This window comes from Alosa sapidissima, chromosome 5 (assembly GCF_018492685.1).
Source record: "Alosa sapidissima isolate fAloSap1 chromosome 5, fAloSap1.pri, whole genome shotgun sequence".
Lineage (NCBI taxonomy): Eukaryota > Metazoa > Chordata > Actinopteri > Clupeiformes > Clupeidae > Alosa > Alosa sapidissima.
This window is the reverse complement of record NC_055961.1, coordinates 22,762,474-22,790,231: the sequence shown is the minus strand read 5'-3', so window position 1 is coordinate 22,790,231 and position 27,758 is coordinate 22,762,474. Positions and strand designations below refer to the sequence as shown.

Sequence of the window (27,758 nt, the reverse complement as noted above, 5' to 3'; positions counted from 1 at the left end):
AATATACCTGAGTCAAACTTTCGTTTAAAAGCATAATTACGAAGTAAGCGCCGCTTTTAAGATTGACCACATTTTCGGGTTTTAGGGTCAAATGGCCTTTTGAATGGGAGTGCTAGGGGCACTACTATGATCGCATCAAAATCGCTATTTTTGAAACACTAAGAAGGCTTGTGCTGTCAAGGTATGCACAGTCATTGTTACCCAAGGGCCGTATCCTTAATAAATTAGACTTAGTGAATAGCGATTGTCTGCCTGACCCTGAGCTGACAGAATTGGTAGACCAATTGGTAGACGACGTTAGCAAGTGGCCAGACATTCATTAGCCCGACATATATGGCTATCTGGTTGACAAGCCCAGATATGCAAAAAAAAGTAGTACAAGTAGTACATTTTTCTTGACGTTTCCTTGAGGTTTCAGTCAATTCACACACACACTATTCAATGGGAAGGAAAGCTTTCCCCGACAGTTGGTATGAGTTGTTCGTATTAGCAGTTTTCAAACTCTTGAATAGCACTCTGACAAAAGTAACTCTAGCAGTGCTCTTTTTTTAGTTTATTTAGAACCTGGAACACTATTGTTGATGCGGCTCCCATTGGCAGCCTTTTTGTGTCAGTGGAACGGAATCCTCACCATTTACCGCATAATGTACAAACATATATTATTATCCATCTTTCCCCAACAAACAAATGCCGTTTGCCGTTGAAAAGCTTAATTTAATGAAAAGGGATTTGGTGTGACACCGCACAGCAAAAGTAGCCACATAATATTTAGCCTCATAATGGTGGAGACATTTTTTTCCAAGACACTTACATTACAGTGAATGGGCTCTGTGCACTAGCTTTAGCGCGGCAACAATTGTGTTTAAATGTAGTAAGCCTAATAACTGCTTCAGCCTCTGGCAAGCTCAGAAGTGGGCAGCAAGCGACTGGTATCTTGAGAGCAACTTGTTGGAGACCCATAGTGTACAATGACTTTTCATTGGCTACTATTAAACCAACCAACAATATAAAATATTTATTTTAATATAAAATATTAAATGCTCTTTTATTTCATTGAGTTAAATCGAAACAATGTATTCTAGTGCTTGTGGACTGATAGCCCTACTGATAGCCAATTATTACCCCGGCTTGTATTTGGGGGCCGGCCTTTATTTGTCCGAATCGACCACGACCCTGGCTATTATCAGAGGCCCGGCTATAAATAGAATCCCTGCGAAAACCTACCATTTCATTGCATGAGACATTTAGTTCTCAAGCTATGTGTTGATGCTTGTTACTCAAGCATCAACACATAGCTTCTTATATTACTTAACCACTTTGTCACTTTTAAATCCAGTACCTCAGCAATCAACTTTTAGATTTCATCAGTGTTTTTAAATCGTAAATGGAATGGATGATGAATGCATTTTAATCCGATTGTCCAAATATGGATGTTGCTCTTGGTTTAGGTGGATGAGATCAAAGCAAAGGACCGCACCGTCTTCGCCCTGGAGAAGGAACTGGAGACAGCCACAGGCTTCCTACAGAAGCTGCAGCTACAGAAGGATGCCCTGGACGAGCAGCTCTTTCTGGTGAAGGAGGCTGAGTGCAACCTGGGCAGCCCCAAAAGGGAGATCCCTGGCCGGGCAGGCGACGGAGCCGAGTACTGCGGGAGCCCCGTGAGTCTCTACGCCTATACGAGCTAGACATCATCTGGGAAGCAGCCTTAGCTTCACTCGTAGCTGTTTTGTGTTGTTACAGGATGTGCAAAGCCACAAATTGATGTAATGCTTATGAAGGTTTTGTTCCACATTCCCACAAGTCAGGATGCTACTATAAGCTGAGTGCTATATTTTAGCCATTCTAAGCCCCAAAGGTTTTTTTTTCCCTTTTTCAAACTGTCTAGTACTGCATATGAAACATGGCTTTGTATAAGATCAAATGTGATTATGCAGTGTTTCAGACATACAAATGTAAGGAGGTTTCTTTTTTGTTCAGTGCTTCAGTCCGATTGTCTAATTTTGCCACTAAATTCAATTATTAGCCTCCGTCACCGTCACTGACACTGACATTTTCATTTAAAAGATATAACACGGTCATATGTGATAAAGTAAAATAAATCTTACCTTTTTGCTGGGAGATGGGAAGATGTGTTTGGGATTTGCTTCAGAGCTTGTGGCTGGTGCATAACAAATCAGTGAAACTTAGTGGCTTGTGGGATGTGTCTTCATGCTGCTGCAATAATCCAAAATTATTTCATGAGTTAAGTTCATTTGTGACGGATATCTGCACATGATTTCTATTTACCAGTTATCAGAAAAAAAGGGTTTTAAAACATTACACAACATTTGTGTTATCAGAATTCCTTCCTCAAGAGATAACAGTGTTATGCTGCCATCTAAGAAGAAGGAAGGGACTTTTTCCTGTGTCTGAGTCCCATGACCATGAAAATTTCAACCAGACCTTTTGACCTACACATGTAAACATGTGTATGATATGGTATTATGTATGGTGTATTGCTAAATCCACCACTATTTTATCAATTGCTCTGTATATGAGAAGCATAAGTGTGTGTGTGTGTGTGTGTGTGTGTGTGTGTGTATGTGAGGCGTATCAAGCTTTTTAAACGTGTGTGTGTGTGAGGGGGGCGTTTTGAAATAGGAAAGTAAGGGGGGGGGGGGTAGAATCGTGTTTCAGCAAAAGTTGGGTTGTTATAACACCCCTAACCTGCCTGCCTGTGTTTGTATGTAGGACATGAGAAGGAATCAAAGGCGTGTGGCTGAGCTGAACTCGACCATCCGGAAGCTGGAGGATCGCAACACACTGCTGGGCGAGGAGAGGAATGAGCTGGTAGGAACTTTGGTGGGAGATGTACTGGTCGTACTGGCCAAGACTGCGCTGGTCCACTTAAGTTAATCGTTATGCACAGATTATTTTTGCTCTACTTTTGATCTTCCAAATTGTCCAGAAAAGTGGAAATGTAAAATAAAACATACATATTTATGCCTAGATGCAGAGCTTCAAAATGTAGTCAAATTAGGTGTGTCTAGGGGTGTATGTAGTGTCAAGTCATTGTTGATTGTTAATGGCACGACATAAATGAAAGAAACTGATTACAATTGAGTTTTCAGGCCATTACAAGTGCTTATGATGTTATACGCATGGACTTTATTTTTCTCTTTTTCTTTCTCTCTGTCCCTCTTTCATTAGTTGAAACGTGTGCGGGAGTCAGAGAAGCAGTGCAAACCCATGTTGGAGAAGAACAAGCTGTTGAATAAAAGGAACGATGAGCTGACTCAGTCTTTACAGCGAATGGAGGAGAAACTGAAGGGTTTGACCAGGGAGAACATGGAAATGGTGAGTAGAGAGTGCTCCTCATGCCCCTAAGGCTAATACAAATCATACTGTATGGGTGTTTGGTGGTTTAAGCTCCCAACGTCGTCTTCCAGGCAGCGCTACATGAAAGGCACTAGGGTTAGGCAAGGGTTAGGGTTAAGGTTAGGGTTAGGTGCTTTGAAGTTGACTGATGCGTGTACTATAGATAATAATTAATACGCAGTATGTAAATGTTCTTCTGTAAGGACGTTTGTACAAATCTGTGGGGCTGTGTTAGCTGTTGATGTACTGTATATATAACTTTTGTGTTCCCTCTATCTCAGAAAGAGAAAATTAGTTCTCATCCTCCACTAAAGAAGCTGAAGTCCTTAAACGACCTTGACCAGGCTCACGATGACCAGGAGATTGAGTTCCTTAAGCTTCAGGTTCTCGAACAACAGACTATGATAGATGAACTGACAAGAGTAAGTGAAAGCTTTTAATGTGTTTTATGCACAATTTGAACTCTTGATGCGATTTGATTGCAGGTCATATGACTTGTATTACTGCTGCTACACTACTGCTGGTGTATGTCAACATTTTTGTTATTTTATCTCTTTTTCACCTATTTTTGGTAATTTTTGGTAACTAATTCACATGAAACAAGGTGATATTGATTCTAAGTGAATCATATGATTCAAGCTACAGCTAGTTAGCCATTACTTTTTTGTCAATGGTGTTGGTAAAAATGTAGGGCCCTATATTGGCGATCAGAAACGGATGGTCAGGGGCGCAAAGTTTATAGACATTAAAGGCATGGCTAGTCCACAATCACTACTTTAATGACGTGATTTTGTGATCAAAAGCTGGGTGCCGGGTGCAATAGGGTAGTTCTTATGTTTCTTAATCAGTCATGGGTGTGCTTTGGGCGTAACATCCTTTAAACCAATAAGAATGGCAATTACAAACTTACACTTGACAAAACATTCTAATATGAAAATCTAGATGTTTGGGGTAGCCTATAGAGTGTAGATCTTATAACCCCCGAGGGAGAAGGAAATCACGGTCATTTGCATACTTAAACCCAAATAGCTTAACTGTATCTACACAACATAACCTACTGTTGTAAATTGGTGCAGCTCCTTTAAGAGAGCCCCGTGCGCAGGCAGGGATGGAGAGAGAAAGCGAGAGGTATGTCTGTTAAGAACTGAGATGCCTATGGAGAAAGTAGACGTGCTGTTGAGACTGGAGCGAGTCATATTGAAAAAAATGCAAAAAATAACTCCGATAACGCAGACAAAACCGAAGTCCTCATTCATTTGCTAACCATTTTCAGATAGAGGGAAAAGGGAGTTAGCCCCAATGTTACGGATAACTTCGGCCCTGGTGCCTTAACATGAAGTTCCCCTATGTTCTCCGACTAGGTCTGACGTTAGCGAAATCAAACAAACCCAGAAACTACTACTACTACTACTACTACTAACTACGATATGAGACAGCCTACCTGCGGGCCGATAAGTCCTATATTTGTCATCAGATGACTGGTTAGTGCAGAAGTCAAGTAGCCTAAACTATACCACTAAAACCTCTCCATAAAGGTGATAAGCTATTAAGGCTTAGTTAATGTTTCTGATAGTCTACAGAATAATACAGATTTTACCAGTTTATTTGATAATTGCTATATTGACAACCTATATAGGCCTACATCAAATTACTGTTCAAAATCAATCCATGGGATTGGGGAAGTGGGGTGGGTTGGTTGGTGCAGCCAAGCTCGTCCAGGACGGGCACAGATGTCTTCCAGGACGGGCCCAGCCCCCCAATGCATCCCCCAAGACGTCAGACGACATCCAGGCTACCCTAATCTATGATGTATAGTACATGGCATTTGACTCCATACAAGCAATCAGTAATGACAATTACATTTTCCCTGATTGGGAACACACAGTACAGAAATCATATATATCATATAGAGACCAGTAGGAGCGCTACTACTTCAGGGTCAAAGTGACCTACTGCACTAATGAAAAATATAGCAAAAAATATATAAAATATAACATTAAACCACATATTGGAATATTGGACATAATGCTGTTTTGCACTCTCTCTCTCTCAACGGGAAAATGGCTAAGATTGTAATCTACCCTTTTGGAATCATCTCTGGGCTAAATTTGGCCAATAAAATTCAGTAGCTAAGCTAATACAAATGGCCCATCTTCATAGAACATTGTCAGCTCATTCATAATGGAATGTAAAAGCGATATCCCCAATTTAAAACAAATCACCCTCAATTGATCACTACAACAAAACATGTTTCCTCTGTCTCCTCTTCAAATCCTTTCTTAAAATGTAAAGGATTCAAATGGTACTGTACTCTTTCAGTGCTTGAAGCAGTATATGCACCACACCACGGTATATCTAGTGTCCTGTAAGTTTGCACATTTGGTACAAAAGCATGCAGTTTTCATATCCAAGACAGATATCATTGCCTGCCAGATAACATAATCTTATCTACATTTTTTACATATTCACACAGTACATACAGGCTACATCTGTACTTTTGAGTATTGTGTTGTGTGATGTTTGTAGTGTTTTGTCCTTGTCTGACTGATTCACCCTGTCACAGGACCGAGAGAAATTGCTAAGGAAAAAGAGACATAAACGAAGTTCCAGACCCATCAAGGTAAGTGTTATTGCAATAGAAGGCAGTGAAATGTCTCCAATGTGAAATGTTTTTGTAAGGCTGTTGTAGCTGTGAGAAGGGCCTTTCCTCACTTAATGATTCTGCGATGCAGAGGCACATTGTTGTGGACACCTTCTTTGGGTACGATGAGGAGTCAATGGATTCAGAGACCTCGTCAGTAGCTTCCTTGAGAATGGATAGGACTCCTGCTACTCCAGACGAGGATTTGGACGAGGTTAGAATATGTTCAAATGCCTTGTGGATCTCTTCTGTTGTGTACAAATGTAACCTGCCTCTTTAAGCCTAAATTGTTCCGAGGGTGTGATTGTTCTTACCCTCTTTGTGTGTGTGTGTGCAGGGTCTGGCTCGTGAGGAGGCAGAGTTGCGCTTCCGTCAGCTGACGCGGGAGTACCAGGCTCTTCAGCGCGCATACGCTCTCCTGCAGGAGCAGAAGGGAGGCATGCTGGATGCGGAGATGGAGGCCAAGGTACACACAGAGCCTGATCCATCACCCGCACTTGAGACACACTGCAGCCTAGAAAAGACACTTTTGTAATACTGTCATAGAATAGTAAATATTCGGGCTTCCAGTACCGTTCCAGTCTGTGACGTTTGAATGATAAGACCTGTCTGCTTCTACTGATTCAGAATCATGGATACTAGCACTTCTGGGCTGCTACTGCAAGTAGTGGAACTAAATCAGTTCATCTGGAGTTCCATGTCAAACACTTTTCTATCACAAGCTCTGTGTCTGTATTATGTACTATACAGTAGTATAATATTGGTAACCTTTCTCTCTGTGTGTCTCTCTCTCACTCTCTCTGTCTCTCTCAGGCTCAGGAGCAGCTTCAGGCAGATGTGCAGCGTTACCAGGCCAAAATCGAGGACCTGCAGAAGGAGCTCACACTCAAAGGACAGGTAAGGGCCAGACCGTTTGTGTTATTGTCTTGTGGCTCTGAGACGGGGACATGTGACCAAGAAAGAAGGGTTGGAAGAAGGGAGGGTGGTCACATAACAGTCGTTATTACATGGCTCTTCACAAGGCAAGTAGAACGCTCCATTGACTTGAATGGGATTTCCCAAAGTTCTAGCGGTCATTATTTCCGAGGAAAGGACCTCTGAAAAAAATAATGACCGCTGTCAATGGCAACGGAGTTTGTGCTTCTAATTCAGGTATTTCATATCACTCACTACGCAAGGAGTGGAACTTCAAAAGTGAAAGCAGACGGTTGATCAGCTGTGTTCTAAAGAATGTTTGATTCAAGTTCAGCGTGTGTTGTTGAAACTATTTGTTTCAGCAAATGCCACGATGAACAAACAAATAGGCTAGGCTATGTAGGCTAAAGTCATATCGTGGGGAGTTTATTATTTCATTTTGGCAAGTAGCCATGTAATAAGCGGGATAATGTATAGAACGCTGGTCATTATTGGGAAAATAAGTCCCTTCAGGGCGGAACAAGACCCCTCCGCTGCGCGTCGGGGACCGGTTCGCCCTGTCGGGTCTTATTTTCCCAATAATTACCGGCGTTCTATACATTATCCCTTACTTAGTTATACCACAAAGAGCAGGTTTAGCTGATCTCTTCCTAATGAATTTCTGAGAACATGAATGTGATTCATGCTTGTAAGATGTGCATTTCAAAACTGTTCCATAGCCTGGAAGTAGTGTTTAAGATCCTCCCTGGCATGGCCTAACCTGACTCTCGCCAGATGAATTTCGTTCCGCTTAGCTCCGCCTAGCTTCACTCACATCCATCTGGGACCTCTTCCATTGAGAGTGATTTCTGCATCCGATTTTATGGTACAGCCAATCAGGACGCAGGGCGGGAGTTTCATAGATGTGACATAGCGTAGAAGCGACTGTGAGACTGTTATTAGCGTCACGGGTTGGCTTCGATGTGAGTGGTTGAAGTAGCACGTCAATAGATGACGGACAAGTGGCTTATTCAATCATATGCAAGCATTTTTTGATTAGGCCCAGCCTTCTGAAGCAACACTCCAATGGATTGGTCCCAGATGGATGAGTGGAGCTAGGCGGAACGAAATTCATCTGGCGAGAGTCAGGTTAGGCATGGCCAGCTGAGAAGGGAATGCTGTTGGGCTCTTTCTGTCTCATATAAGTCTTAAAGGCCAAGCATGAACAATTTAATTTCTAGGAAAGGTCTTTAATAGCTACAACATCAAACCGTGTTGTGCAAGAGGGAAAAAAATTACAATTAGTCAAGGGTGTTTTATAAGAGAATATGTGTGAATAGCCACACTGTTCACACAGTTATCATTAAATATGTAATCTTTCATATATGACTGCAGGGGGCATGCATTTTCCTCCAATTCTAGCAGACATGATTATGATAACATATTTCTCTAGCTCCAGAAACAGTCAGTGGACATTGTAACATACCAAGTCAAAAGGTTGTAACATATCAGGTAAAATTGGATAATCTAATTGTTGTTCTTGATTGAAGAATGTGTTCCAACAGGACACTGCTTAAGTAGCTATACTTACGGATGGCTCCTACAAAATTATGCATTGTAATCTTTTGCTGCTCATACTAAAAGGCAGCAGATGTGAAAACAGTGTATTATATTTATATTTCTTTTCTTTGATATTTACATATTTATCCAATAAATTCTGAGGTATGTTTCGAAAAAAGAAAACTGTGTATTGTTTAGTTTATTTGCATTTCACGGTAAAAAGGCCACATGAGAATTCATATCTCAGTATTTCAGTACTGCACTTTAAGCAGTATTGTAGCTGTGTGCTTTTTGAAAAGAAAATAATCATTCATATGCACATTGGCCATGGGGTCTATGAAGAGAGACCAGAGGCTGTTGTTTGAATGGAATCCTTTGAGAGAAGTGGGCAAGTAGTAACATAAGCAAACTCTTTCCAAAAATGGTTTGTTTCAACAATAAGACTACCTACCTATTTTATGTTTAGGATCATCCAGACCAAACGTGACGATTTTGCCACATACTATTCCTATTTATGTGCCAGCATGCAAAATGTAAGCCTCCTACATGGTTTAGTTCTTGCGCTATGGGCTTGTGGACTTTGACAAAAAAAAGAGGCCGAAAAAAAACTACACACCCCTCTCACTGTAAAACTGGCTGTATCTTGGAAAGTATTAATCTTACATAAAAGTAATTTTACAGTGTGTCTCCTGAGTAACATAGGTACACCTGGTAATTTTTTCAGAATTTTTTGAGACCTAAGTACGTGGGCTGTGGTTAAATTGATGTGGAATGACCCTATTGTTTACTCTAAGATAATGTAACCGGCGTTGTGTTTACCACACGACCCTGCACTCGCCCGGTCTCGAACCTCAAACAGCTGCACCTCGGATCAGGAGTCGAGCAGGCTAGCATTTGAGCTAAAAGCCCAGGCTGCTAGCTCTGTCACTAACACGACTCTTAAGGCATCGGGAGGGAGGTTTACACAGCATACTTACTGCACAGCTGCATACTGGCTACCGTTACACTAACATTGAGAAAATGTGGGTGCTGTTGAAGAACTGATATTATTGGCGATACACGAGAAAGTAAAACATGATGCAATATATGTGTGTATATACACAGGCATATATAAACATATGACACATGTATGTGTGTGTACATACATACATATATATGTACTGTACACACACATACATGTGATTTGATATGCCTTGATATGCCTATCCGTTGCGTCCAGTATCCATGATCTGCTGTTTTCCATTCACAGGACTCAAAATGGGTGGAAGAGAAACAGCTCTTTCTGCGACGGAACCAAGAACTCTTGGAAAAGGTTTGTCTAATTCATGTGCATATTTTAACCTCCCCTAGTTGGCTTAATTTAATATAATAGCTTTACTCTGCAAAACAACCTTTAATTGCAAGACAACCTTTAATTGTCAAGTTGATCTCTTGATTTCATTCAGACAGGTGAAAAGTGCTGCTTTAGTAATTCTATTGCTACGACACCTGTTTTCCCCTTAGGTGGAAAAGCAAGACAGTGAGATTGGGCGACTTCATCAGGAACTGCAAGACTCCAAAGACCAGAATGAGCTCCTGGAGTTCCGTATCTTGGAGCTAGAGGTGCTTTTTCTGCCAGCTAAACATGAGACATTATACTTTTTTTACTGAATTTATAACTAAACATGAGACATTGCACTTTTTTTACTGAATTTATAAGCACATGAGGTTTAAATATAATATAATCTGAGAGGTGGTCATCTTTGTAATCTGATGGATATTTGAAGGTGATGAAATTAGTATGTATTTATTTCTTAAAGGAACGAGAGAGGAGGTCTCCTCCTTTTAACCTCCGGATCCACCCATTCTCTGAAGGAGTCAGCGCTCTCCAGATCTACTGTATGAAAGAGGGGGTGAAGGTAAAGCACCTTGGAGAGATGGAACTAAAGACTGGCCTTTGGTCACAGCAACCATCCATTTAGAACTAGTAACGGCAGTTTGTCCTGCAAGCTGAGAAATTAGTTGAGACTGTATGTGGCGGAAAGAAGTAGTTCTACAAACAAGAACGGAAATGTAATGTGTGAAGTTATTGGAATGGAAATAAGGGTAGTTTGCCAAGTTAACTTTGACAAGGCTGGCGGCTAGCATTATTATCATCAACAGCTGTGCTAACTTGTACCTCCGGATTGCTTTGCTTTGAGGTGATGCTTCAGACTTGACGAACTCTTATGGTAGGCAACAGAAATTCCTTACTGCAGAAATAGTAGATAATGATGCTCCTGTCAACAGGTTTGGTCTGGGTGTTTGTTTAAATGTAGGCTAAATGTTTCATTCACAGCCCTTACAAAAATGTAATGTTTGCGGCAGATTTGCAACAAACTTGTGGGTGATTTGTGGGAAACAAATGAGTTCACTTGAAAATATTGCCAGAAGTTTGCCAGTGTTGGCCGGCTAAAGGCAAACTTCCAGCAAAGTTCTGGCAACAATGCGAAATTTGCCACTGGTGGCAAATGTGTTCGCCAGTGATTTTCCATCACACTTAACCAATAATGGCAAACTTCCAGTGAACTTCTGGTGACAAACCTAATTTGCATAATGACATTGCTGAAAAATTGCTGAGACATTACCAAAAGTTAACCGCAACTGTTTGCCAGAAACCTAATTTGCATGTGAAAATATGACCTTGCCGCAAATTTGCGGCAACTTCGCCAGAAACCTGAAATTTCTGTAAGGGAGGACCAAGCAGTGCTTTCTCGTCTGCCTCCTTCAGTCACTGTAGCCAGACTGCACTGGGTCAAAAGTCACTACGAAATGTGATTAATCAGCGTTATCTTTTTTAACACTTTATTTTGTCTGTAAATAATCAATCAAATTAACACATTATTTTGACAGCCCTAATAGCGCAGGGGGAATTATATATACGCAGGGGCAATTATATATACGCAGGGGCAATGCAATGTGTTTACACAAGCAAAGAATGGTAATAGTAAATAAAAACATAAAAGGTCAAGAGCTTAAGAATAGGTCAAAAAGTAAAGTACATACAATTGAATTAAATTAATTTAATTAAAAGTCATAAAACAGAGTGCATCTGATAAACAGAGGGTGCCTTTGATGTGTTGAAGCTACAGTAGTTGACACTAGCAACAGTTGGAACATTTTTGAAGTCATCCCAAAGTTTGTTCCAAATCTGAACCACATAGCAACTAAAAGGTCCTTCACCATGTTTAATTCTCACAGCAGGTCTTACGTACAAATATGTTCCTGTGACCTGAGAGATCTGGAATGCCTGAACTGCTGAAGTATGTCTGATCGCTAGTTATGTCATCTCCCATTTAATGATTTATGAACAAGCAGTAGTGCTTCAAAGTCAATTCTGTGACTCACTGGAAGCCAGTGCAGGTGCTAAAGTAGGGGAGTGATGTGGTCAGTTCTTTTCAAGAGAATGTGCTGTGTGTGCTGAATTCAGATTTATAGGTGAACATCTATCCCCGAAAAAGATGTTCCGGAAAGCATTGCTATTAATCCGCAGTCTGTCAGGTCATGATTCAAGTCCTTCTTTTCTTTTTCAGGATGTGTGTATACCTGATCTCATTAAACTTCTAGACATACTGGGAGACAATGGGGTAAATCAGAACATTACTGCAGTATATTTCATACAGTTGTGTTTCTTTCACTTTATATTTAATAAATACGTTTTTTTTTACCATTGTTTTTCTAGCATTGTTTTTTGTGTGTTCTTTTCAGAACTTACGAAATGAAGAGCAAGTAGCCATTATTCAAGCAAGCACGGTGCTTTCTCTTGCTGAAAAGGTGAGTGAGTGAGTGAGGGGGGGGGGGGGGTTTATGTCTAAAGTGTAACATACAGATTGAGTAAGACTACTGACAATCAGCACATACTGTAACCTCTCTCACACTAAATCTCTGTCGCCCCCTAGTGGATACAGCAGATTGAGGGAACGGAGGCAGCACTACACCAGAAAATGATGGACTTGGAGCTGGAGATGGTGAGTCATGCTCTGGGGTTGTCTCTAAAACTCACTGACTCAGTTCAGTGTGGCCCACTTACTGCACTTACTGCCCAGAATGGCAGGCCGATGAATGAAGCATTATTTCAGGCATTGTGGAATATTCACAAACGGTAGGTAGAGATAATGGACTACCTGAACCACCTTAATAATTTTCAGTACCCCCCCCCCCACACACACACACACACACCTCCCCCCCAACATTCTAAATCAATTGTATGCACCATATTGCTATGTAGCATAGTAATGTTATACACCATTTCAAAGGCTCATTGGCTCTTGGGAATCCAAAAATGACTTTTTTCATGTACAATCTGTATAGTGCTTTACATTCTCAGATTAATCTTATTATGTCTCAATTAAATTTGATCCAAAATGCCCCCCTCCCCCGCTTTTGGTGCTACCCTGACTTCTGGCTGCAGTGCAGCTGCAGCACAATAAGTACAGTAGATGCAGCATATTGGGTACTGAAATATTCACAAGAATCCATAGAAATTGAATCTTCATGTTGTATTATCTAATATTAGTTGTACAGATGTATAGTCTATCTCATACACACTCATTGAACTAACAAAGTAAATGCAAAAATAGAGACTTTTTTTGTAATTATTCCATATTGTGTGTAGTCAGTCTATATCAGAACACCTGACATACAATCTAAATAATCCAGAAGAAACCTCAAAGTGTTACCTTTCATTTGAGACCAGGATTATGCTTCTACACAAAGGGGTTCATGTGCAGTAAGCATTTGATTGTCAGTATGCACAAAAAATCCTATGGGGAGTTTCCATAGGCATTTTACAAAATGCATGAGCATACCTTGGCAAATAATGGTCTAAAGCACTCATATTTTCATTCTATATTGATCTACTTTTGCACACAGCTTCACAAGACCTGGTGCTAGGGCTCAGTTGTGTTTCTAAGGGATATCAAGTGACCTAGAGGGCTGAAATGTGGTCAGTTCAGAGATGCTTGTAATCCGGCAGAAAGAAAAAAGTATATTCTAGTCTCTGTAACTCTGTGTGAGTACATCACAAAGTTATTTCGACTGTTTCCTACGAAAACTACAGGTTCTCAGCTTTCTATAGAGGTCCAACATTTGATACTAGGCCCCAAAAGAGGTGGGAACAATGCCCTTGTAAATAGGCACAGTGCAATTTCAGGCAATTCTATTGAGATCAAAGTGGTTAAGTTTTGAATGCACTGCACCCACATAACTGCCTCTTTGATTAGGAGAGAGATTTTCATGACACAGCAGGTAGAAATGCACAGACACTTGCACTTCCATTTTTTCATGAATGCACCTAACATACTGTATGCAAAGGTGTTGAATGGAAAACCTCTGACTGACTGTTTTATTTGTTTATGTCTGATAGGCAGAATGGCCTTTGGTATAAAATGTTCTCTCCCTTATTTTTGTACTCATATCTATAGCTGGGTTTCCATCCACCTTTTTTTAACATGAATTTGAACCTTGAAATTCTTCTAAAATGGTGGAAAAAAAATTGAAAGATTTAATGGTAATATTCCTAGTACCACAGTTATCTGGAAAATCAGTCAGGATGATGGTCAATCAGGAAACGGGCTTTATTCTTTTAATGATGCGCATTAAGGGAGAGACACAAGCTTCACCAAGAGGATTAACTCGTATCTCTAATGAAACGGGAATATCCTTGACCTAAGTATGTTACAAACAAAAGGGGGCTGGGGACGTGGCCTCTTGTTATACCTCTGTTTGAAGATGTATAGGTGGAAGGGCTGACCCTCCAACACTGTAAATGTCTGGTCACCTTTTATTGTTCTTTAAATTAGAACTCCCCATTGCTTGGGATGTTTCTCAGAGGCCTGGCCTCATACTGATTCTACAAATGTAGTGTTTCTCACACCTCACTTTGCTTCCTGGCTCTAGGTGGTCCGAGTGCTAGAGCCAGGAACAATAAGAAATACGCACAGGATTTATTCTGATTCACAATTCTTTCAGAAATGGTCAAATAAGACATTTATTTGCTGGAAAGGGGGTGGGCATTTATGTTAAAGTTACCCTGACAGCCTCAAGTTTTGAATGCACTGTTTATAAAAACTGAAACTAAGGATCATATGAATGTAAACTAAGTACCATGTTAGTAGAACCTATAAGAGGATGAGTCTTTATGCTGTCCTACGGATGCTGTTGCAAACCTCAATGTCTGAAATGTGCAAACTTTTGAAAAGTGTGAGGAAAAGCCTCACAGCTTATTGTTGTTGACTCCAAAGGGTTAGACTCCAAAGGCGCAGTAACCTTTTGAACCTACAGTGTATATGTCCATTTTCCACAGGGAAAAAGAGGGCTTGATGGTGATCAGTTCTTCTGCCAGACTGCTACTATTTAGGTTTCCCTACTAACAACCAAGCATTGCATTAGAGACCACCTTCAGAGAAAATCAAGTTATTTTAACCTTGTTAACATGTCAGTACGATGTGTACTATGTTTTACAAGACATATCATGAGCGAAATATAAGCAGTCAGTTTCATGGCTTTGGATCTACAGTCCACCAATCACAGCCTCAGTATGCAAATTCAAACTACAGTCCTTTCTGACCACCATAAGGGTACTGAACCAATTCTGAGTACTTGGGGGTGGGCATATTCTTGATAAAGATGTGTCAGCTGCAGCACTGTACAAAGAGCCGACCAGGTCAGATACAGTAGATCCTGATTCCTGAAATGAGAAAGAAGGAATCAGTCTTTAACATATGTAAATGGGTTATGTGTTGTAGAATAAACACACACTGTATGCACAGCGGCTGGGTTGTGTCTTGCTAATAATTTGCAAACCTGTCCATGAATAACATATAGTTTTGCTGGGAATGGTGACATTTGAGGCATGACATAGTGTTTGCCATAGGGTTGGGGGGGAAGTGGGTAGCTGTGCTTTTACTTACAATGATGTTCTTTCCTAGGAAATGTTCTGCAAGCAGAAAGGTTACCTTGAAGAGGAGCTGGATTACCGAAAGCAGGCTCTGGACCAAGCTTACATGGTATACCAGTGCATTTCCCCATACACTCTTTATATCACTTCTTTATCTGGATGTTCAACCCTTCAGTGATGATTTGGGGTACACTGGAATTCGATTAAATATAGTGGGGGGTTTTGTGTGTCTGTGTGTGTGTGTTTGTGTGTTTGCATAAGGCTACAGTTGAAAAAAAATACAATATCAATGTATACAATAATATACAAATATATATATATATATATATATATATATATATATATATATATATATATATATATATATATATATATATATATATATATAATATACAAATACAATAATCCTTAATATTTGGGGACAATCAACAGAAATTGATCTGAGGATCTGAGGGATCTTGCTGAGGTATAGCTTTGTAACAGATATGAGGGGTTTGGCCTTGATACAAAAGTTAACAGTAAGATCTTGAAGTTAGTCCTATAATGTACCGGGGGCCCGTGAAGGGAGGCTAGAATGAGGAAGATGTGCTCATGCTTATGGGTACCAGTTAAAGGACAACCTGCAGCATTTTGGACAAATTACAGGCGAGAGAGAGGCCTTGCTTACCCCAATGTAGTTACAGTAATCTAGCCTGAATGTGATAAATACATGGATTACTCTTTCAAAGCCATTCAATGACTGTAATGGTTTGACCGGAGATAAAAGCCTTAGCTCAAAACTGCTGGATTTTAACACAGAGATTATTTGTTTGTAACATTAATATAGCCTATGAAGCAGTTCCGTTTTTTTTATCCGTATATCAATTCGCTAAACTTTAACTTTCACATTGCAACAGGCCTTCAGAGCGTAGCAACATTGTAACATGACCGAGATGACTTTCAGCCAAATACACTGTATTTGGACTGAGGACAACAGCAATTTTGCAATACTAAGGCTCAACAGAATAGTCGGATATGCTAGCTTGGCAACTAGTGAGACAGAACTATAATGACAGGGCTTTAGCTGCAACTATCCATTTAGTATTTCTAATGGCAGTTTGTCCTGTAAATAAGTCGATGTGTGGCAGAAAGTAGTTTTACAAACAAGACAGTTTTAACTATCGAAATGTAGAAATGAACACAGCTCAAGTGTTACAACATTGGTATAAGTGAGATAATGGACTTCATGCCATTTGGGTAGCAGAAGGTAATTGCACTTCGAGTAGTAACGCTTTCTGCCTGACCTGCATTAACTTCTGCTCACCGAATCCTGTGCCGTCCAATATATCTTTCATTTGTGTGTTTGTGCATATGTGTGTGTACAGTACGCATGTGTCTGTGTGTGTATGTGTGGGCAGTGGATGTACTCAGGTGTGCGTGTGTGTGCAGTGGATGTACTCAGGTGTGCGTGTGTGTGCAGTGTGCCTATGTGTGTGTGTGTGTGTGTGCTGCTGACCCTGCCTGTCTGTTCCTGTCTCCCAAAGCAAATCCAGGAGCTGGAGGCCACCCTGTACAATGCCCTGCAGCAGGACAAGGTGATCAAGTACGGCGAGCCACTGACGGACACGCAGAAGGACGAGCTGCGCACGGCCGTGGAAAAGCTCCGCAGGCAGATGCTCCGCAAGAGCCGAGAGTATGACTGCCAGGTGCTGCAGGAACGCATGGAGCTGCTGCACCAGGCACATCAGGTATACACACACACATAGGCACACATAGACCAACACACTCTCAGACATGTATTCACTCTGTATGAGCTGAGCTAAACATGGGGGGTCGCCATGACACTTCAGTATTCAGAAATGCGGTTTATGGAATATCCATATTGAAAGAATATTCATTCGAAAGAAATATAAGTTGAAGCCTGCTGACACTGCACTATGTTAGGCCCGGCATCAAGCTTACAACAAGTCTAGGGACATAATGTGTTGCCCAGACCCAAGTCCCTAACCTAGGTGTGTGCGATAACGTGGAATTCAGGAGCAAACTAATAGTGGATGGAATGGAAAAGGACACCAGCTTACCTCCAAGTCCTGGACTCGTGCTTGGATGTCGTTTCCTCAGGACGACCAGCCCACATGTGAATCTCATATCTCCAGTGTTCACAAAATGTGGGGGAAAACTCCAAAACAAAAACCAACAAAAACAGACCCAAACGCAAAGGAAATCCCAACTGGTGTTCTAAGGCTGAAACATAGAGGCACTGGTAGGCTCACAAGCAGGCCAGTCTTACCATGCCAAACCTTTTCTCCATTAAAGCTACAGTACGCCATGGCTTTAAATAGCTAGTCAGTAGCTAGGTAACCAGGTCACCGAAACAAACATACACAATTCCATCACTGTGGAGAGTGACTAGCATGTATGATTGAAGACAAGCACGACTAATGTTGGCTACTTAATGGTCAGGTGACTTTATAATAGGCACTGTGTTCCAAAAAAACTCCTATGCTACACTCAAACAATAGCTGAAAGTAATAATGAGGCAGCCCTGCTGTAAGCTAGATACACTGGTGTAAAAAAAATCTGATGCTCAAATATTGCAGTTCTTTAATTTGTCAACAGAGGGCGTCCTAACTCACCCATTGTGTCTGAGTCACACAGAGGAGAGAGAGAGTGTGGTTGTGTCTCAAACCGCATACTTCTGTCAGGACACTGCTAGTGTGCACTGAGTGCTTACTTCCATAGGGTCCACTTTTTGATGGTTAGTTTTGTCCCAATATCTGCACTAAATTCTTAAACTAAGTATTTGAAGTGTGCAAGTAGGCGGTTTGAGAGAATCAGTTAATCCACTAATATGGATTTGATCACCTAAATTGATTACCTAAACCTCAGCAGTCTGACTATTTCACATTTTATGATGTGTTATGATTAGGGCTGTCAAAATTACAGTTACGGTAATTTCCTGTGTATTACCCGCATTGTGTATAAACAGCAGAACAGTGTTTTATGCTAGTTTAAAAAAAACAAAACCATGTTAATACCATATTAACTGCCCCTGTGTATTAACCTCATAGCTGAAGACATTTTGCAAAATCAATGTATAAACCGCGGCTGTTAGTTGCGGTTTTATTACGCTAATCGCAGCAATTCATTTTGAAATACACAGCGCTTTAAAAGATATTAACACAACTAGCGCATTTTGTTTACCTACCTCCTTTGTGGAGGGCTGACGTCCCATAACGGAAGACGCGAAACCTGTCATGCAGCCGCCAGCCTCTCTCTCTCCCATCATGCCCAAACTTTTAAGGATATTTCCAAAAGTATCCTGTCAAAACTAGCGAAATTCACTGAATATCCTAGTTTAATATAGTTGCAAGTGAATATGCAATCGGTTTATCAAAACACGTATACCCCTATACCCTAAAAGATGAATGACAGCTCTGTCATTTGCAATAGACAGAGCTGAAATTTTGCTGCAACTGCACTGAACATTACTTCCTAATTGCTAATTGGATCATACATTTGAGTTAGATGGACAGTGGTGCACTGTGTGCGAGCTACTGTAAACTGTAAGTGAAAACAAGTGCTGTGCTGTTCTATTACTGTTCCATATTTCAAAATGTGACATTAATTACTTTTTTTTATCGTTTGACAGCCCTTGTTATGATCTTCATAAGTGTGCTATTTTAACCTTACCAGAGATGTTGATCCTTGCATTATTTCTTAACTATTTATGAATATCATGATTATGGTCATGATTAAGAAACTATGCATTCTACATCGGTGTGTGAGTGTGTGTGTGTGTGTGAATGGGTGAATGTGAAGCATGTAAAGCAAATGTAATGCGCTTTGGGTGCTAGGAGGAGTCGAACATGTAAATACATGCATGCCAATGGACAAGTTGAGGTTGCATACCATGTCTCTAATTTTCACAGAGGATACGTGATCTGGAGGATAAAACAGACATCCAGAGGAGACAGATCAAAGACCTTGAGGAAAAGGTAAGAAGGTGGAGTGATAGTGGTCTCACCTGCTGCATCCTTCCTTTCTGTAGAAGGAAGTGGGAAGTGTTAGTAGTGGTATTACTGTCAAAGAACTCACTCCCAGTCAGTGAAGATCACTTGATAGCAGCAATGAGCACTCCTAGGAATTTGCCTAGATTTGCCATAGGAAGAATAAGGATCGCCATATTGCCTTAAACCATTAAAAATACTTTACATAACTAACTGCATTTGAACTACTTTCTGCAATAGAATTCTGAAATAGAAAAGAATAGATTAGCTTTCTAATTGTTTATGTGATGTAATTCAACCTCATCTCTCCACTATGAGAATATACTGATCAAATTCCAATGTTTGTTAGAATTAAAGGAGCAGTCCAGCAAGTTTTCACATAGATCTCCATTTCTCGAGGTCACCAAAAACTGTCGGTACGGAAAAAAAAAAGCGGTTTTACCTAGCTCAAAAACTTGCCGGATTTCTCCTTTAAAACACAACGTATTTCAAGTAAATAGGGAATAATAATGTATCACTGCTAATGACTGCTTCAAACTATTCTTCCCCTAACTAATTATGTGTAATATCTGTGTCTCTTTCAAATGTGTAACACATCTGTGTTATTTCCCCTCCTTGTTTTCTCTCATCTGTCTTTCCATCTCTGTTTACCTTCTTCTGCTTCCTCTTTCTCTTCAGTTTTTATTTTTGTTTTTATTCTTTTCTCTTGCCTTTATCCTTTGGCCTTGATGTCTGCTCAGGTAAGTTCTGAGATGCGCTCTAAACATCTCCTGAACATCTAAACTGTATCACCACTCTATCTGTTCTTTTGTGTCACTGGTCTTTCACTCTTTCAGTAATCTGACTAGCTATGAATGTATGAACACTTGACTTGAACCCTGTCTCATAGGACCAAGAAAACCAGTTCATAAATATGTAATAGCAGATGCCCTGTCCTGTTATTAGTTATCATGACAGTTGGTGTCTGACATTTCATCGTTGTTGCATCACCACATTACAAACACACCATCATTAAGTTTAAGTGGACCATGCTCCGCTGCCGACATGAGTGAGTGCGCCAATTCTGTCACTTGGCCCCGCACACCATCGCCGAAATCTTAAAATGACAAGCATTCAATGAACAATGGATTTTATTGAGCAGCACCAACAAAAATGAAAATGAATGGCAATCAGCACGATGGCAGTGAAAGGGTTTGGCTCGGGTGTGTGGGGTTCTATTTAAAACAATAGAGGTAGCAGGGGGTCACTTGCGCTTCAGCCTGGTTAGTGCTCACGGAACAGGACGCAGCAGTCAATAAGGAGACCCACGGTCTATCTAGGACCAGGGAGCGGGACCGGAGCACACAAACTTTTAGTGAATTTTGTTAGTGCAAAATGACGTTTCGACGTCAATGCGTCTTCTTCAGAGACAAACCTAAAGAGAATTTGAGTAACACTGGAAGTGGAGTGCGACACACTCATGTTGGCGCAGTTGTGTGGTCTGCTTACTCTCCGCTCATCTCCCGATTAGTGGATGAACACTAGTCTGACTCCACCCACCGCCATCTCAGTTCATTTTCCCACTGAGATATCAGTCTAGAAATGCTCTTCCTATCAACGTTTCGTTGTCGTTTCCGTCAGATGCTGGGATAGTAAACCAATCAGTGACCTGATGAGATGATGTTACAGTTTTGAAATGAAAAGGGGCTGTGGCAGAGCTAGATGAAGCAGTGAAACGGTAGTAGCGATGCCAGCAGCCACCAAAGAATTGCAGCCGGCTACATTGCAAATGTAAAGACATTGTGTCTTTACTGCCAAAACTGCCAGTTTATTATCAGTTTGAAAAGGTTAGTGTTGAAGTACAAAGTAATGTTAGAAATCCCTGATCATTCCGATTGGTTAGGCTGGTCCAATGATTTGAAAGTTAAGGTTAAGTTTACGCCCATTAGGATTCTACGATTGGAAACATTCCGCTGTGGTTCCTAGCCTAGAAATCTAGACGCACCCTAGCGAGGGTAGTCTAGCAACTCTCCGTTGGCTTGCGAGGTTGAGAGTTTTTACTGATGCTGGCCTATAGACCCTTTCAACAATCAAAACAAAAACAATGCTTGAACGTTCTATTTGGTTGCCAATCTACTTCCTCTGCATTAAGATAACATATGGAATGTTAAAACGGAAGCCTTGTGGGGCCAACTATGATGCTGATAATGGAACTATTTTGGTGAAAGGGGTGTATGGGTGTGGTGAAACTAGGCTAGATGAACACCGCATCACTTGATGACATCAGCTTTGCTCATTCATGCATGTTGACACATAGACACATTTGTGCATCATTGGATGTGTTGTCTTGTGTTTTGACTGTCCGGTAGAACTTACACCAGGTCTTTTCTTTTCACAGTCAAACAGGCATCCCGTAGATCATGTCTGCAGCAGCATCTCCCCGGTGAAGACCCAGGCCTTACTCATGACTCTTAATATTGTGTGTGGATGGAGGTGGCGTATGTTCAAATGGACTCAGTCTGGACCCTCTGAGATTTTTTATTTGGGACCCTTCTCCGAGATTCCACTGTGTGACTGTGCTGGACTTAGCTCCTCCTGGGAGCTTTCTGCAACTACTGTGGAATTATTGGAAACAGACCTTCAGCTTGAAGCCTCTCAACCTCTTTCTTTTTCTCTATCTCACTCTCTGTTTGATATTTATAGACATACAGACAGACAGACAGACAGACAGGCACGCACACACACACACACACACACACACACACACACACACACACACACACACACAAACACATACACAAACACACATGACCACACACACAAATGCTCACACAGAGTCAGAAACCAAAGTCTCTGCCATGCAGGGGAACACCATTGCCACCTGAAAAGAGGTTGAAGGTTATACACAACCAGACCAATACACTGGATCCTCTCTCTCTCTTTCTCCTTTATTCTTTCTTTCTTCTTCTTCCTTTCTTTCTTGCTCCCTTCCTTTCTCTCTCTTCTACTCAGATTTCTCCCATGCACTCTCTCTCTCCCTAAATAGAGGAAAAGACACATACAGACGCAGATGCAACCCCTCCAGCCCTAATAATGTCCAGGGGCCCCTCTCAGACTCAGGTCCTCCGACCCACCACCCATTTCATCCCCAGAGACAGGACAGAGCGGAGGCCTCTCAGCCTGCCAGGGAAGCATGCCAGATGGGACAGGGGGGTGGAGAGGGGTGGTCGGACAACAAACTCTACACCCACCAACCAGACCACCCCCAGTCCGAGCCTACAGGGTGCTTCAGAGAACCACCCATGTCCTTTTATTTTTTAAAGAAATCAAATAGATCTGATGGATGTTTTTTTTTTTTTTTTTTTAAAGACAACCCCAGGAATTCATTGCGTAGAAATATTTCAATATTTGAGACTTATACCCTCTCAATTGGTTTGTAATTTATATATATATGTATACATATATAAATTACATGTAATTATGTTTGTTGATATGTACATGTTGTCTGAAATCTTCCTCTATTTGCCTTTATTTCTGTGAGTACTGATCTTCTGTCTGCAGCTTGAACAATAGAATTGCAAAGCAGTTTATACCCGTCTACAGTATAAATTGCCCTATTTATTGTGGTGACAGCTGCAAACTTTTCTTCCCCAGTTCCTCTACGGGCCGTAATGGCCCAACTCAATGCTTCTCCTTCCTTAATCCCCCCCCCCCCCCCCCACACACACACACACACACACACACACACACACACACACACACACACACACACACACACACACACACACACACACACACTTCTACTTGTTACAGATGAAGAAATGTTCTGTAGCCTGCCATTAGAGGTTCCTCTGATTGGTTTGTACTGAATGCTCAAGCCCCTTTAAAGCTCAGTCCCGTCTTGTAAATACGTCTGGGCTTTGTATGTTGTCTTTTTAGGTTCAGCAAACTAACCTGACACAAACACTTTACAAATACCTCTACACTCTACAGGCATGACCTGACTTGATTTGTTAACTTTTACACCCCAGCAATCTTGGATGCAACAGACATTTCTCTCTCTGACTTCTGTCAAGACATTCCCCACAGTGTTGCTACCCCATAGCAATACTTTACAACTCCTCGTCCATTAATGCCGTCCCTTAGCAATATGGCGAGCTGTTTTATCCTACAATACAATGACCTTTACTCACTATAGTGTAGTTTTACTAACAATTCTAATTTCAGTTATATCCAAAATATCGACAATTTAAATTTGAGAGGTCATAATTAAAATAGAAGGCATCCATAATTTAATTTTGATTAGTCATACATTGCCATCACCAAATTCCACGGTTTCATCAATAATTAAAATAACTAATAAAATATCTCATGGCAGATATCTGCAAATTAATTATCAGTCAACTCAAGTTTTTATCTTTAATGCAGGAAGAATTCCAGGTGTATATATCCACAATTTCATTTCAATTAGTAGTAATACAAATTGAGGAAATCAAATCAAATGTCTGTTTGTGAGGTGCACATGAAGTGCATTTAATGGGATAGTCATTAGTTTGTGATGGAGGTGAAAGATTGTTGATATTTTAACTCAGCAGCCAATCAAATAACTTCCCTCCCTATCCTTGCTTCTGAAGCAGCATGTTGATTGGCTGAAATAGTGTCAGAGATACTATATTCTGTCAGACACTTTTTTAACGGGATAACAGTTTGCAAAATGACTAACATCTTTTAAATTCCAGGTTATATTCATAATCAACACTGAACCATGGAACCCAGAGTACAGAACTGAACTGGACACTGAAATGTGGAATCCTTGAACACACACACACACACACACACACACACACACACACACACACATAGAGAAGTGGATGCATAAATAAATTTAATCATAAAGTCTTAATTCTGATCATGCTTCACAGTGTTCTTTTAATGCTGTTTACATATTGTATGTTGTTAGTGACATACAAGCTATTCAAAATACAGCATCAGCCATGTAGGAAAAATATATTAATTCCAGATTTAAAGTGGTCCCAATCCAGAGATCAGACAGCTCCAGATATGACGTTTTTACATCAGCCGTGGTCTGCGATGTCCAACACGGATTGTACATGGGTCAAAGTTTGACGTATCCATGCGAAATCTCCAAATTTTGGGGTATTGTGCAGTGCCTTCCACTCTCCATATCCCTAATTCTAGGCCCTACCATTCTACCCCCTTTCCGAGATCAGACCGGAGTGGTTTTGGCCTGTGTGGAATGGCCATACGTGATGAAAGCCTGAGCTGGTCAACTTCATGAACCTCAGGTGTGTTCACTGTGGTAAGCAACGAAAGCGTTTTCCCTTGCCCCTTTACACCCTGCCGTTCCTCCCATCCCAACTCCACCTCTATTACTCTGGGCCCTATTGCTCTAATTACCCCCTTTCTCTCCTGGGGGGTCTGGAGGTGAGGCCCATCAAGGGGGCAACCTGTCGTAGTGTCTGGGGTGGACAGACCCTCTGGGTAGTTCTGGTCGTTCGCGGCCAGAACATTTGGGTGGCTTGAGAGGATGGCTGGAATGCAGGCCAGACCATCGGGGCAGCTCAGGAGGATGGCCGGGCGACAGGGCTGACCAGAGATGTTGCTGCCTGGCAGCAGAGTAGGACAGTTATCCAAACTGGACTTGGGACTGCGTTCCCGACTCGGACTGGGCTCGGGAATGGCATCCGGATCGGACTCGGGAATAGGCAAGGACGGGACAGGCGGCGGATTGGACCTGGGTGATGGTGACAAAGCGATGGCCACTGGATAACATGAAGATGCCATTACAAAGCCAAGACAGGAAAGAATCAAATAGCAAAACGGAAATGATGGAATGATTAGAATTATTATGTGGCGTTATGTGCTTTTAAAAACATTCAACAAAATGTTTGTTGCTGCCATGGCCAGTTTTATCAGTTTGTCAAAAGCGTATAAAGTGTTGCTGTGCTTAAATGTCTATAAGTTACAGATGCCATGCCTCTTGAATAACTTGCTTTAAAAGGCAAAATAAACAGCACCGACCTGGAAAGGCATAGCATGACATGGCATGAAAGATAAGAAAATGTCAAACTGCTACATGGGAATGATGGCGAAAATACTTACCTAATTACATGATTAGGTGGGCAGATGGAGTGAGTCAAATTAAAAATTCAGCCTAACACAGGGGATGGCTGCTGCCATCTAGTGGCCTAGTAATGATTAAAGTATGTTTAATCCAATGGTACTACATTAATGGCTGTAGCCTCATTCTGTTTGGACTTTGTTTCCAGAGCCACTTGTAATTCCACATAAATGCGCACAAATAATTACAGACTCAGAATGTTGAGGCACTTTTTTTCAGACGTGATGTACTCTTTGTTACGTTTGCTATCCTGTGGGAAGACAAAAGGCAGGCCAGCACTAATGCCACTATACTACATATTCTGTTCTGTTCTTTTGTGCTAGGAAAGAGAATCCAGACATGGATTGGATTTGCCACAGGCCACAATCGTGAGATTAAAGGGGAGTCTGTAGCTGTAGAGTCCACTTTGTGCGGGGAAGGAGAGGTCAGTCTCAGACACAGGGGCGCTGCTAGATAATTTGGGCCCTATGACAGACAATAATTCTTGGCTCCCTGATAATATAGTATTATCGGGGGGCTCTCTTGGGAATCTTCCTAACCCCCCCACCCCCCGAACCAGCACACCCCTGCTCAGACATGCCAAGGGCATTATGTTTGGCATGGTCTGTTTTCAAAGGCTTTTAAATAAATACATTGTGAATTTATCAATGGTTGTTTATTGTAGGCCTAATGTGGTGAGATATTAATTAGATTAACATAACAATTGTGTTGACCTCTGATTTCACTAGCACACCGGAAATTATTGAGTAATTACTTCTATGAAAACAATCATAGAATTTCAGCAAAGGGCAATTTTAGATTCTAGCGTTCTAAAACTTATCCTCTAAAATCACTGGTTATTACACTATCTTTTTAGCCAATACAAAGCATAAAAAATGTCAAGTGCATTTAAATTCATTGTCTGTATTGGTCAAGATTATTATACCACAAGATCAATATCTCCTGTGAACCAGATACATTTGGAGAATTAAGGAAGTGCATGACAGAATAGTATGTGTATTAAAATCAATCAACATATGCAAGTTTAAATTAATCCATAATGACAAATTTACTCCTCTTCTCCGGATCCCACCCCGACTCTCTCTCTCCCACTCACTTCCTGTCATTCTCCACTGTCCTGTCCGCAATAAAGGCATAAAAGCCAAAATAATATAAATAAAAAAAGATTAGTAAACTCTGACAGGCTTAAAGAGGTTTGTTACCATAGAAGCAAATAGCGCAAAATACCCAGCCTGCCAACAAGCACTGCTGATACATTAACTTTTGTATTTTGTGGTTTTAATGAGGCACTGGCTGACCATGTGAATGATTCATGTCTAGCTTAGCATTGTGTGTTGTAGGTGACAGTAGGCCTACTAGTCCGTTATTATTAAGGTGGGTCTCAAAAGACAACACTACTTCCTCACAGGGCAAGCATACAGTAGGTACTGAGGCAATACTGTTTAATTTTATTGCTAAATCCTATTTATTGTTCTTCATGACATGGTGAATGGAGGCTGGCAACATAATCTTTTTGCACTTGTGTAATGGCAACTATTTTGCATGGTACCTTTTAGGCTGACATTCACATCAGTGGGTGCCTCACATCAGGAATACAAAAGAATACATGTTAAGAAAATCAGAAAATTCACAGAAAACTGTGTCGGGCCTACCTCCTATTGGGGGGCCCGATGCAGCGGGTGGGCAACGGATCAAAGTGTCCCCGAAATCGTTGACAGAAATTCATTCATTTAAGGGGAAAAAATCCGTAAGAAAAAAAACCTCTGACTAAACCTATATGACCGCCACTTTGTTAGCGCGGTCAAAGACCACTGCAGCAACTTCTTTTCAGTGCCTGCCATTCAAAGCACTGTAGCTGACTGCCACCATCTCAGCATTTCATCTACCAACAATCACAACTTATCATGAGGTGAAAATGGCTTCTTTTTTATGTTCCTGTAACTTGCCACTTGGACATTGTATAGCGTCAGTTATTAGCGGTACTTGGTGACCCTCACAAAAAGAAATCCGGAGGCTATCCCCCTATTCCCTTCACCCTCTCTACTTAATGTCCATCATCTAGCCTTTCAAACTCTGGGGGTAAATTACCTATCTGCTTAAAGTCAAGAAGATCTGCTCCGTCTTGTCCATTAATTCTGTATATTGGGACACCTCGATTTATTAACAAAACATAAGTCAGTAGAGTAGAAACACTGTAGCTTTACTTCTTGGCCCCTAGTAAGAGAAGGCAGAAACACAATGGGTTCTGCTTGGCCCCCAGTAAAACGATGATGAAAATAA

General features: G+C 41.1%; 1 protein-coding gene across 2 annotated transcripts in view; it reads left to right on the top strand.

The window, feature by feature from the left end:
• Positions 1-22,698, top strand: part of jakmip2 (janus kinase and microtubule interacting protein 2) — a 43,295-nt gene extending 20,597 nt beyond the window's left edge. Inside the window, exons 4-22 of one of the 2 annotated variants that reach the window (XM_042093162.1) lie at positions 1,449-1,658; positions 2,731-2,829; positions 3,190-3,336; positions 3,639-3,779; positions 5,921-5,977; positions 6,090-6,212; positions 6,336-6,464; positions 6,812-6,895; positions 9,702-9,764; positions 9,956-10,054; positions 10,252-10,350; positions 12,004-12,057; positions 12,179-12,244; positions 12,370-12,438; positions 15,400-15,477; positions 16,892-17,095; positions 19,280-19,345; positions 20,036-20,097; positions 21,735-21,818. In XM_042093162.1, coding sequence (XP_041949096.1) covers positions 1,449-1,658; positions 2,731-2,829; positions 3,190-3,336; positions 3,639-3,779; positions 5,921-5,977; positions 6,090-6,212; positions 6,336-6,464; positions 6,812-6,895; positions 9,702-9,764; positions 9,956-10,054; positions 10,252-10,350; positions 12,004-12,057; positions 12,179-12,244; positions 12,370-12,438; positions 15,400-15,477; positions 16,892-17,095; positions 19,280-19,345; positions 20,036-20,086 — 1,839 coding nt within the window. In that variant the 3' untranslated portion in view covers positions 20,087-20,097; positions 21,735-21,818. Of the gene's footprint in view, positions 1-1,448; positions 1,659-2,730; positions 2,830-3,189; positions 3,337-3,638; positions 3,780-5,920; positions 5,978-6,089; positions 6,213-6,335; positions 6,465-6,811; positions 6,896-9,701; positions 9,765-9,955; positions 10,055-10,251; positions 10,351-12,003; positions 12,058-12,178; positions 12,245-12,369; positions 12,439-15,399; positions 15,478-16,891; positions 17,096-19,279; positions 19,346-20,035; positions 20,098-21,734 lie in introns of both variants that reach the window. The other variant, XM_042093161.1, reaches the window with a different exon arrangement.
• Positions 22,699-27,758: the final 5,060 nt, after the last annotated feature.